Source organism: Perognathus longimembris, chromosome 28 (genome assembly GCF_023159225.1).
Source record: "Perognathus longimembris pacificus isolate PPM17 chromosome 28, ASM2315922v1, whole genome shotgun sequence".
In the NCBI taxonomy this organism is placed as follows: Eukaryota; Metazoa; Chordata; class Mammalia; order Rodentia; family Heteromyidae; genus Perognathus; species Perognathus longimembris.
Window position 1 is genome coordinate 91,791,229 of NC_063188.1, and position 13,045 is coordinate 91,804,273.

The 13,045-nt window shown below is 34.7% G+C and overlaps 1 protein-coding gene across 1 annotated transcript in view; it reads left to right on the forward strand.

Moving 5' to 3' along the window:
- Dmd (dystrophin) overlaps nucleotides 1–13,045 on the forward strand; it is a 1,916,788-nt gene that overhangs the window by 398,236 nt on the left and 1,505,507 nt on the right. Inside the window, exon 5 of the mRNA XM_048336444.1 lies at nucleotides 8,227–8,319. Coding sequence (XP_048192401.1) covers nucleotides 8,227–8,319 — 93 coding nt within the window. The remainder of the gene's footprint in view (nucleotides 1–8,226; nucleotides 8,320–13,045) is intronic.

Here is a 13,045-nt window from a genome sequence, read left to right on the forward strand (position 1 = left end):
ATAGTGTAAATCTTAAATGTGGGTTGTGTCCAAAATCACATTTTTCAAGACAGTGGAACTATTTTGCCTTTCCTGCATTTGTGATATTTTAAATCCATTATGTTTAGAAGAATTATGTAAATACTTGAGTTTCTCTAAAATATGGAGAATCTCTTTAGCATAACTACATGATAGCATACTTTTATTTAAAAAACACTTAACATGTTTAAAAAGCAAATGTGTTCATCTGGAATGTTGAAGGGAGCTTTTCTGGTGATTTGCAAGTAGGGAGAAGGAAATATATAAATATGTGAGTATCAAATAGATAAATGGTGGAGGTATATGGAAAGGATAGGTGTTGGTTCTGGGGGGGGGGGGTAGTTATACAATCAAGTCAAATGAATGCATGGTATTGCCCTAAGCATTAGTTATTGTTTAAATTTTTTATTAGGACCCAAACTTTTAAAAATGGTACCTTATGATCATTTTAAAATATTTTTATTTCTAATGAAAATATTTTTGTAAGATTTAATTTGTAGTACTTGGTTAAACACACAGCAAGAATAATGACTGAAAACATGTTTATACTTGTCCCTTTCTCCTTTCTATTTCAAAATGTGATCAAATTTTCTACTGTCTATTATTAAACAAAAGTGAATCCTCTTGGTGATAAATCTGAAATGCTGAAATCATCTGGGAGAACCAAATATTTTGGAACAAGTGAAAGAATTTATCTAGCTCTTTGCCTAATTTCATTTGGCTGAATAATTCAGACAGGATTGTTTTTCATTTTTACCTGTAGCTCTGATATTGTCTTATCATTTATTGTGTAAAAAGGACAGGGAATTTAGGCATCATTAATTATAAAGATGATCATTGTTCTACTAAATGAATAAAATTTTCTACAACTTCAATATTAAAATTATAAACGCTTAAATACTTGGTTAAACCACAGCTTTGAATATCCTTAATAACTCTCATATTTAATTATATGCTATGTAGTGATACAACACACCAATATACATATAGAAGGTACACATCAATATATATGTCATGTCATTTTTGTTTACTAGAGATATATATATGATTATTGACTTAATGTAGATTGGGACAATTTAAAATATTCCCAGCATGATGATTTAGCAATTAGATAGTTGAATTATTTCAAAAGACACAGTTACAGAATATGTCTTAGAAAAATAGGTAAACTTAGAGAAAATATGTTAAAAAGTACATTGTATAGTATGATGATTAAAAACAACTTTTCTCATAGCTAAATGGTAAAAAACAGCATTATAGCAAAAATATGTTAGATTTAGGAGTCACAATGGTTCAATATGGTAATGTGACGTGTTCAATAGTAATATAATAGCCATTTACAATGCATAACTTGAGGCATGATTTCACTACAGTCCTTACAAGAAAGGAAACAGAACAAAAGACAAAATGTACATAAAGTAAATTTGGGAGGGATATGCTGGTATTGTGGCTTGAACTCAGTTCGAGCCTAGGTACTATCTCTTAGCTTTTTCATGTAAGGCTGGCTCTCCACCAAATGAGCCATGTCTCCATCAATGAGCTTTTTGGTGGTTAACTGGAGATAAATCCACTTTTATGCCTGGGCTAGTTTGAAACCATGAGCCTTAGATCTCAGCCTCTTGAGTAGCAAATATTATAGATGTGAGGTACTGACTACTGGTGACAAAATAAAACCATTTCCTATATTATAATGCGTAAAATTTGTTAATAGGGTACTTTGTGTAAAATTCTCGAGCTACAATGAATGAATTACCTCTCATTTTTAAACCTGGTTTCAGCTATGATCTTTTGAATGTTTTGCTTGACTTTGATATTCTGCTACATTCCTGTTAAAAGGCATGTAAATGAAAATATGGAGAAGCTATTTTTAAAAATTTAATTTTACTGTCAAGGTGATATACAGAGGGATTACATTTGCATAAATAAGGTAATGAGTGCATTTCTTATCAAACTTTTTACCCCCTTCCTCATTTTTCTCCCAATTTCCCTCATCCAAACTGTACCCACCCAAGTTGTAACGTTCATTTTCAACACATTGTCTTGTGCGTATCCCTATTGGATTGGGTTACCTTTGGCCTTTGTCTCACCATTTTGTTGTTCCTCTTCCCTTTCCAAAATCAGATAAATGTATATACAAGATATAGGGTGCCAGGGCTGGGAATATGGCCTAGTGGCAAGAGTGCTTGCCTCGTATACATGAAGCCCAGGGTTCGATTCTCTAGCACCACATATATAGAAAATGGCCAGAAGTGGCACTGTGGCTCAAGTGGCAGAGTGCTAGCTTTGAGCAAATAGAAGCCAGGGATACTGCTCAGGCCCTGAGCCCAGTCCCCAGGACTGGCAAAAAAATAAATAAATAAAAATAAAAATAAAAGGTATAGGGTGCCAAAATCATTTAGAGTGACAACAGAGGAAAAACCATAGGGGGGAAAAAAGAAATAACTTTACAAAGTGCATTAAAAACAACAAAAAAGAAAAACTTGTTTCCATATCCTGGAGTTCATTTCATTTAGCATCATTTCATATGGTCATATGTACATAGATATTGAGCTATTGTGAGCCTCTGCTAAGACAATCCTAAACATATAAAATTATTACAAATGAGGAAAATCATGGAGCCTATGTTTCTTTGGGTTTGGCTTACTTCACTTAATATAATTTTTTTCCCAAGTCTTTCCATTTCCTTATGAATGGGGCAATGTCATTCTTTCTGATGAACTGAGGGACATCTGGGTTGGTTCCATGCCTTAGCTATGGTAAATAATGCTGCATTGAACATGGTTGTTCTGGAAGCATTCATCTGGACTTGTTTGTGGTCATTTGAGTAAATGTTCAAGAGTGTGATTGCTGGGTCACAAAGGAGCTCTACGTTTATTCCCTTGAGGAACCTCCATACTGCTTTCCAGAGTGGTTGAACCAGTTTACATTCCCACCAAAGTGTAGGAGTGAGTAGTGTCCCCTTTTGGCCACATCCCTATCAGCATCAATTGTTATTAGATTTTTTGATAATGAACATTCTAACTAGGGTGAGGTGGAAACTCAATGTTGTTTTGATTTGCATTTCTTTTATGGCCAGAGACGTTGTCCATTTCTACAAATTGGCCATTCTTTTTCCTCTGCAAAGAAATCTCGCTTTTACATTTTTAGGGTACTTGTTAATCAAGTGGTTGTTTCTTTGAGGATTTGTTTTTTGGGGCATTACTTTTTTTGAGCTTTAAGTATATTTTAGATATGAGGCTTATAATATAAGGCCCTTGTCTGTTGTACAGGATCTTCTCCCAATTGGTGGAATTCTATTTATCTTGTAATCTATGTCCTTGGCCATGCAGAAGCTCTGTAGTTTAAAACTATTGGTAAAATTTATATACTGATACAACCTGTGATGAGGTTGTGGGCACTATGAAAACCGTCTTCAGAGGAACTATAGCTTTGAAAGGTTTTTGTTTTTTTTAAATATATATATATATGAAAAAAAGTAATGAAAATTACAATATAAATAGAACTAAGAACATGGAACAAATCCACTATATGTTGCTCTTGGAAAAAATCTGGCAAATATGTAAACCTCAACTAATTCTAGCAAGGATAAATAAGAATAAAGTAGACAGGAATAGCATTTAGAAAGAATATATAACAGCATTTACAGAGGTAATCAAGGGAATACCACAAGCAATTCTATAACAATAATTTTGAAACATTCTAGGAAATGGATGACTTTCTAGTATAATGCAAATTACTAAAATTGAGATAAGAGTAAGTGGAAAAATTAAAATTAGCATAATTACTTCAAAAGGCATTTGGTAGGTTATTAGAGATGTACCATTGAAAATGTACTAAAATTTTTCACAAATCAATTTAAATGATTCCTATAATTTCTGTTACTCCAGAACACATAAAAATAAAAGTACACAGTTACTTTTTCAATGCAAGATTAATATTAGTAGCAGCACTCAGAAACCATAAAATTAAGTAATAAAGTCATAACTGTGGTGGCTCACTCCTGCAATCCAAGCTACTCAGGAGGCTAAAATATAAGGATTATTGTTCAAAGCCACCCCAGGCATGAAAGTCTATGAGTCTCATATCTCAAATTAACTCCCCCCTAAATCCAGGAGTGGAACTGTGGCTTAGTGGCAGACCACTAGCCTTGAGCAAAAAAAAAAAAAAAGCTGAATGGGAATGCCTAGTTCCCTGAGTTCAAGCCCTAGGACCAGCACCAAAGAGAAAGAAAGAAGGAAGGAAAGAAACACAGAAAGAAAGACAAAAAGACAGTCAGATGGAAAGACGGAGAAAAGGAAGGAAGGAAGGAAGGGAGGAAGGGAGGAAAGGAAGGAAGGAAGGAAGGAAGGAAGGAAGGAAGGAAGGAAATGAATGGAAGGAAGGGAAGGAAGGAAAGGAAGGAAGGAATGAAGGAAAGAAAGAAGTAGAAAGGGAAGAAAGGGAGGGAGGGAGGGAAAAAAGCAAACAACTATCAATATTCTCAAGGGGTAACATTGATTAAGATGCACTGCATTCATAAACTGCTTTGTTGAATAGCAACTCCTTTGTATAGCTACTTAAGGATAATAACAATATTTAAAAAGAAACAACTGCTTAAAAAGAAATGTTGCCTACAATATGTAAATTATCAATAAAGTAGAAATAGACAAAGCCATTTCAAATACAAGCTATTTTGCAAATGCTACATAATGAAACTATTATAGAAGACAAAGAAAACAATGTACTCTGGAGAAAAAAAGTGTAGTGTATTAGCAGATGATCTACAGATGAAATTTTAAGTTAATCATATATTCAAATTTATTAGAGATTAAAGAAATAAAAAACAACAAAGTGAAATATTTTTATTCATCAGAAAAACAAATTAAAAGGCAGAAATAAATAATTTCTATTTAGGGTCATATTAAAAACATATGAACAAATAAGCTTTTTTATTTGTTTGTTTTTTTTGGCCAGTCCTGGGGCTTGGACTCAGGGCCTGAGCACTGTCCCTGGCTTCTTTTTGCTCAAGGCTAGCACTCTGCCACATGAGCCACAGCACCACTTCTGGCCATTTTCTGTATATGTGGTGCTGGGGAATCGAACCCAGGGCCTCATGTATATGAAGCAGGCACTCTTGCCACTAGGCCATGTCCCCAGCCCCAAATGAGCTTTTTTAAAAAAGCAGATTTAGGGAAAACTATTTGGAAGAATGAGGGATGAGAAAATAATTACAATAGTGGTAAACACAAAATGTCAGGCATTTGTGCAAATGAAATATCTCTATATATGTAAATAAAGAAGTTAGGGCTGGATATAATGTCTCATACTTATAATTTCAGGTCTTCCAGAGGCAGAGATTAGAATCAGAGTTCAAGACAAGCCGAGGAAATGTAATGTTAATGAGAGATCCTGTATTAAAAAACAAATTGTACATCTCTTCATGGGTCTATTTTCATTCAAACTTATTCCTCTGAGAAGTCTCACTTTAAGTCTTTACATCATGTATTAATTCGGTTGTTGATTTTTTTAGGGGGTTAATTTTTTGAAAACTCTTTTAAATATAAAGCCCTGGTAAATATTTTCTCCTATTCTGCAGCCTTTCTGTTTATCTTGTTAGCTATGTCTTTTGCCATACAAAAACTCTTCTGTTTGATTCAATTTCATTTATACAGTCTTTCTTTGATTAGTTGTGTACCTGAGCACTGTCCCTGACTTCTTTTTGCTCAAGGCTAGCACTCTACCACTTGAGCCACAGCACCACTTCTGGCCATTTTCTGTATATGTGGTGCTTGGGAATTGAACCCAGGGCTTCATGTATGCAAGGCAAGCACTCTTGCCATAGGCCATATCCCCAGCCCGTGATTCTAGATTTTTGTTTAGGAAGTTTCCACTGATGTCTAGCAGCCCTAGTACTTCTCTTATCACTTCCTTTAATATTTTCATGGTTCAACATTTCTGACAATAAAAGAAATGCAAATCAAAACAACAATGAGATTCCACCTCACTCTGGTTAGAATGGCCATTATCAAGAAAGCTAACACTAACAAATACTGCCATGGATGAGGACAAATGGGAGCTCTGAATGTAAACTTGTTCAATCACTCTGGAAAGCAGCATGGAGGTTCCTCAAAATATTAAACATAGAGCTCCTATATTACTCAGCACTTCCACTTCTCAGCATTTATCTAATAGAACACAAACAAGTCCACACTAAAACAACTAGCACAATCATGTTTATTGCATGATTATTTACCACAGCCATGATAAGAATCAACCCAGATGTCCCTTTGCGGAGAAATGGATCAAGAAAATATTGTATATATATATATATATATATCCAAAGAAATTCTATTTTTCCATCAGAGAGAGAGAATGACATTGCACTACTCACAATGAAATGGAAAATTGGAAAAAATATATTAAGTGACTCAAGCCAGTTCCAAAGAAACACAAGTTCCGTGGTTTCCCTAATTTGTTGTAAGTAGAATGTGGCTAAAATTTACAAGTAAACACACTTGATTGTTAAAATTAAGTATACTTCGACATGATAAATTATAGAGTTCTGTAGACATTCACAAAATGAGACAAAAGCAGGATGGGTATTCGTAGGGGCATATCACAAAGGCTCAATAGCTATCATATAAAATAATATTTTATTAAATGAACTCCAAGAAATGAAAATAAGAGACTTTTGTTGTTCCTGCTGTTTTTGTTGTCCTTTCCTATTGTGTTGTTTGCTAGTTTATTACTTTTGGGAGGGTAAGGGAGACAAGGAAAAGTGGGAACAAAGGGTGAACAACTACTGCAGTGGCACTTACTAAACACTGTGTTGAAAATGATTTGTACAACTTGTTGGCAGGGGTGGGAGGGAAAGACTGGGAGAACATGAGGGAAGCGATGATATGGTTGAAAAATAAATGTACTTATTACCTGATTTATGCAACTGTAACCCCTCTGTAGATCACTCCTATGATAACAATAAAATATGTTAAAAAATTCCATGTAAGCTAATAAAACAGATATTAGCTTTAAAAGAAGAACAAGTTGGGCAATGATAGTAAACCTCTATATTCTCAGCTACTTGACAGACCATAAACAGGAATACCGTGGTCAGAGTCTGGGCTCAGGCAAAATGTAGAAAATGGAATTTGAGACATAAGTAAAGCAAAATAAAAAACAGGGAAGTGGCTGAAATGGTAGAGCACCTGCTTCACAAACATGAAGCCATAAATTCAAACCCCAAAACCACAAATATAGCTAAGGATAAGTAACTGAAGTATGTTCACAGTTACAAACCTCTAAGTGATATTTAATGTATTTATTTATGCATGAAATTCTAGGCTATAATATATGTCATATAATGTTTAAAGAGTGGAATATATTATATTTAATTTCTAAAACACCATTTATTTATGGTAAATTCTTTCAAAAGTTTCAAGAGAGAAAGACTACATGCTAAGACAGAAAGGAAACTAGCAAGCTGAAAAAGCCAAAAGAGCTTTGTAACAACCCACTCTTCAAGTAAATAATCCAATTCGATTCAGAATTAATCTTCTCTTTGGTGATGGGCATTAATCCCTTTTGAAGGTTATTCCCTCTGTGACCTAGTCTTCTCTCACTGCGTCCACCTTTGAAAAGATCTAAAAATCCAGCATGTGAATCTTTAGGGGACAAACCATACCAAACCATAGCTTGGAGATTTTCTTTGAAGAAGTAACTCTACTTGATTTTGATTCTTAACTCCAGTCCTGTGTAAGGAAAAGAGAACTGGCTATGAGTTCCATGGTTTATTAGAAGTCTAATAGTTTTATAAAGCCATAGGTTGCAGTCAAATATTGTCACCCATAATGAAATAGCACTCTCAGAGGCTTTGTTTCCAATCTGTCTGAGGGAGCATGTATTAATTTTAGGCATCTTTCATGAATTATCATTGTTATATATTTTATTTGAGGATACACTGGCCACTTTAATGTGCAGTAATCTGTTCATATGTTAAAAGAACTTTCATTTCCTATGATGATAAATACATTAGGGGGTTCTTGTTAGATATCACAGAGTAAATTCTCAAATGCATTTGTGTCTATTTTTTGTTTCTTTTAAAAAGCTGTAATGCTACTAGGGCTATAATAATGGCTAAACATAATTGTCTTCATATTTTGTTTCTTTTCACATTTAGTCATTGTGTCTCTTTCCCTCAAATGTTTCCCTCCTTTCTTTTTTCATAAACAGGTTGATTTAGTGAATATTGGAAGCACTGACATAGTTGATGGAAATCATAAACTGACTCTTGGTTTGATTTGGAATATAATCCTCCACTGGCAGGTAAATACTGATGGATGTTTCTTTTTAAATTAACATGTTGCTACTCTTTTTTTTCTGTCTTTACCCTTGGCTTGCAATATAAATAAATGTACATTGAATAATAGTAAGCCATCTCCATAGTTCTACCTTTTAACTTGGTAAATTCATGCCATTTGAGATGTTAAAGGTTTCTGTTCAAGGGCATTTTCTTTTTTAATGCTACATTTCTTAGTTTTATAAAAAACATTGCATTTTATGATAGGACTTTAGACTTGCTCTGTACACAAATTACAAGGTTCTGCTTCAAATACTTCAAGGAAGTATAAAATGCCAGCCCTTGTACCACACAAAAATATGCAAAACTACTGTACACTATGCAGATTGTTCATCAAATATAAAACGTTCTGTTTTTTGTTTCAAACACAAGAAACTTCAAACTAGACACAAGGGGTTAACATTATTCTCAAGTAAGATTTCCTGTTGCATTTCTCTGAGATGCATCTACTAAATTCTTAAGTTATTTTTAGTTTTCATTGTCAAGTTTTAGTTTTCATTGACAAGTTTTTCACCATTCAGTCCATTTTATTCACTTATCATTCTCTAATTTTTATTTCATCTGCTATGGATGAGACAGAAAAGACAAAGCTCTAAACTTAGGTAATCAAAAGTATTTTTTATAAATATGTGTGTTTTTTAACTTTCCTATAAGGGACTGAAGAGTTTTGTAAAACGAAAGGCATCACGCAGGTGCTTGTGACTCATGTCTGTAATCCTAGATATTCAGAAGGCAGAGATCTGAGGATCAAACAAGATTCCAAGGCAGTCCAGGCAGGAAAGTCCAGGAGACTCTTATTCCAATTAATCCCCTAAAAAAGCCAGAAGTGGAGGTATGGCTCAGTGGTAAAGGACTAGCCTTGAGAAAAAAAAAATCTCAGGAACAGTAACTCAGGCCCTGAGTTCTATACCTGGGACTGGCATACACACACACACACACACACACACACACACACACACACACACACACAGATGCATATTTTCTTTAAATTACTGGTAATATAATGAGCTGTTTTACCAACCCTGTTTATTTTCAATGTAAATTAATGCCAATGAAAGATGAATAAGATATGACTATAATTATGAGTATACTTGCTACATACCCAGCTTTGCTTCATACTCTGATTAGTCTGTAGGGTGTTTTTTTTTTAATCACTGAAGATAGAGTTTCTGAATGTCTGCACTTATTTGACCTCTGTAAAACAGATGAGACTGATGTAAGAGCAGTACAGTGAGCCATTGTTATTTGAAAAATGTCATATGAATGACATTGATTGCTTAGCACTTTTCCCTCATATTTTAAGACTCTACAGGATACTTGAGCTATGTTTGCTTTTTTTTACTAGTAGGGATTACTGTTATTTTTAATAAAATGTCTCTATTGAGAGATAATTTTATACCATAAATTTACCACTTCTAAGTGTAGAATTGAATGTGTATCAATCTGGTTTATTTTATTCACTCAATGACTTCTCAAACATTATTGAAGAAGGAGTGGGTTTTATTCCCTAATTTTAGGTTATTTAGTGTTGTATTATCCATCAGAACAATCTCATTTTGGCACATTTCCACCATACTAAGAAGTTTTTATCTTGTGCACTACAATCTCCCTGTACTACTACTACTCTAGCTCTAGACAACTATTAATCTAGTTTTCTCTATATATATTTGGCTTTTTACACATTCAGTTCCAGTGGTAGCATAATAGGTAAATTTTTGTATAGTTTCTTTCATTTAGCATTGTGTTGGAAGTCCCTTTGTATTATAATAGTTATCACAGGTTCATTTAGTTAACTTTTAATTTGAATTGTAAATTGGTCTTGGTCCACATCAAATAGTATGGCAGTCAGAGTTGGACCTCAACATAGGGGCCCATAATGATTTCCCAATAGTGTCTGTGCCTTTTTATTCCAGTTACTCAGTACAATTTCAACTGCATTTTAAAGTAATATGCGAAGAGTGATAGAAAACCATAGGTGCTGACAATAGAGAATAGTCATGTGAGCCTCACTCGAGGCTTTGTTGTCTCTTTCTAGACTTTTCCATACAATGTTGATATAACACAAATAAAAAAGTGACATATTCCACCACCATCAGACTACTTTGCTTCTGTTGCTCAGAATTTTTTTAAAGTATCTTAAAGAAGTAACTCATTTTCCCTTACTCTATGATATGTAAAATATTATGCTGAAACATCAAAAACTGAAAAATGATACACAAACCCCACTTCATTTTTATTATTAAGTGTAATAATGTGAATAGTAGTTTGCAAAATTGCACACTTTCAGTTGTCTTACTTATCTTATGGCTTAGTAATAAATTAGGGAGTGCCCCCACTCTGTGGATCACCCTAAGTAGAACAGATGTTGTTTGTGACAGAGCAAGGAGGAGAACTCAGTCAAATACAGATCTGTGAAAGGATGTATTAATTGCCTTTATCAACCAGAATATTTCTCTTATCCTGTTCCATTTCCTTAAATCATTTGTGATTACATCTAAAGTCACTTAGGGAAAACATTTCAATGCTCTCATGGCTGATATTTTCTTCATTTGCTTTTGACGGTTCACTTTGGGGGGGGGTGTAAGGAAAAGGGTAACATAAGGGAAAAAATATACACAGGAATACTGGAGGGACTGTCTTTTCAGTCTTTTCTTGTCTGAAACCTCCCTTATACATTGCTATTTTCATCTATGTCCTTGAATTGCTTATTTTTGTGATTGTAAGAATGCAGACGCTCCTCTGACTCTGCCTCATTTTCCTCATCTCTCTTCTAATATATTGTCCTATTCTCTCCAAATTATGAAACACTCTTTATACAGTTTTTCTGTTGAACATTTCATTGAGACTCCAAAAATATTTCCCTTGAATCTCAGTAAAGATTAAAAATCCTCTGGCCAACTTAATGTACTTTTCAGATTTAGCAGATTAAGAAAGGCTTTAAGACATAAAAATATATGAATCTCTTCTTCCAATGGCACATACTAGGTTATTAATAGTGCTGCCAAGAACTTCTTGAGGTTTTCAGAATGTGGGAATAAGGGCTGGGAATATGATTTAGTGGTAGAGTGCTTGCCTAGCATGGGTGAAGCCCTGGGTTTGATTCCTCAGCACCACATAAACAGAAAATAAAAGCTGGAATTGGTGCTGTGGCTCAAGAGGTAGAGGACTAGACTTGAGCAAGAAGAAGGAGGAGGGGGGAGATGAAGGAGGGGGGAGATGGAGGAGTGGGGAGATGGAGGAGGAGGAGGAGGAGGGGAGGGGGAAGAGGAGGAGGAGGGGGAGGAGGATGAGGATGAAAGGATAGTGCTCAGGCCCTGAGTCCAGTCCCCAGGACTGGCAAAATAAAAAAAATTAAAACAACAGAACTTGGGAATATCAATTTTACTTTCCAGTCATTCTTTTTGCAGCTTCCACTTCAAATAAAATTGTTAGATTGAAAACAAATGTGTGTTTTCAGGAGTAAGTGGCTTTGAACAAAATTGTGATGCACACAATGTGTGTTTGGCATCTTTCTTTCCACTTTTGTACGTGCAAAACATCCTTTTTCAAGTGGTAAATGTGGTTCTGGCAATCAGCTGGAAATAAAACCAAATCTTAACAGTGGTGTACTGATAGAAGTCAGATTTCCACATTTTCTGGCTGAGTTACAGTAACTACTCAAGTAATTCACACAGTAAACTTTATATGTCATCTAAGCTTCATACAATTACAAAAAAAGGTGATTTTTGCCCTGCTGAATCTCTTCCTATAAACACCTTCCTACCTACCTATTTCTGTACAAAGTAGTTATTGCTCTCCTTTTCTGCAGTATCATAAAGAATCCCTTCCATGTAGAATCTTCTTCCTACTTCATTTCACCTCTAGACCTAGATGTAGGATGTAGATTTGAGGGTGGTATATTGTTCTCGGGACCAATAAGTCATGAAGGACGGAGGTGGCAAGAGTAGGAAGAGGAAAAGTTACAGCTTTGATGCAGACCCAACACCCACCTGTTTAACCCTGTAGTGACGTTGGTACAAAATAACCCTTCAAAATTATTCTAAGTGAGGCCAAAATGTCTGAACGCATTTACAACTCTTTGTTTCATAAGCCACTAGATGAGAGCTCCCTTGCAAAGAGTATGACTTTTCTTGGCATTTCATATCATCCCTGAGGGAATTACCAGCTGAAATCTGTCTGATGACAATCCTTTCCCTCCCTGAAACTCTAGAAAATATATCTCATGTTCCTCACACCTTTGTTTCCCATTTAATTTCTAATTTTGGTTTTACTGTTTTGGGGATTTGCTATTTGGTTTGGTTTGGGGTATTAAGGATGGAATCCAGGGTCTTTTGCATACATGCTAAGCCAGTGCTCTACCATTGAGATATAGTTCTAGATCCTTGTTATTTTTAAAAATCAGTATTAATTGGCATTTCAGTTATTTCCTTTTAATAAAGACATTTATAACTTTAGCAGTTCTCTCAGTCCCTCTCTGCCTGTTTCTCTTTCTTTTACACACACACACACGCACACACACATACAAACACACATGCATGTGTCTTTCAAATGATTCTCTCTAAAGGAATTTAAGTCCTGAAAGGAGGAAATTTCTTTTGTTATAGCTCACCTTAGGACTAGTAATTTCTTGATTACTGTCTTTTGTGGAGGAAAATGATAAAATGATAAATTATTTTCACACATTATCCTTTA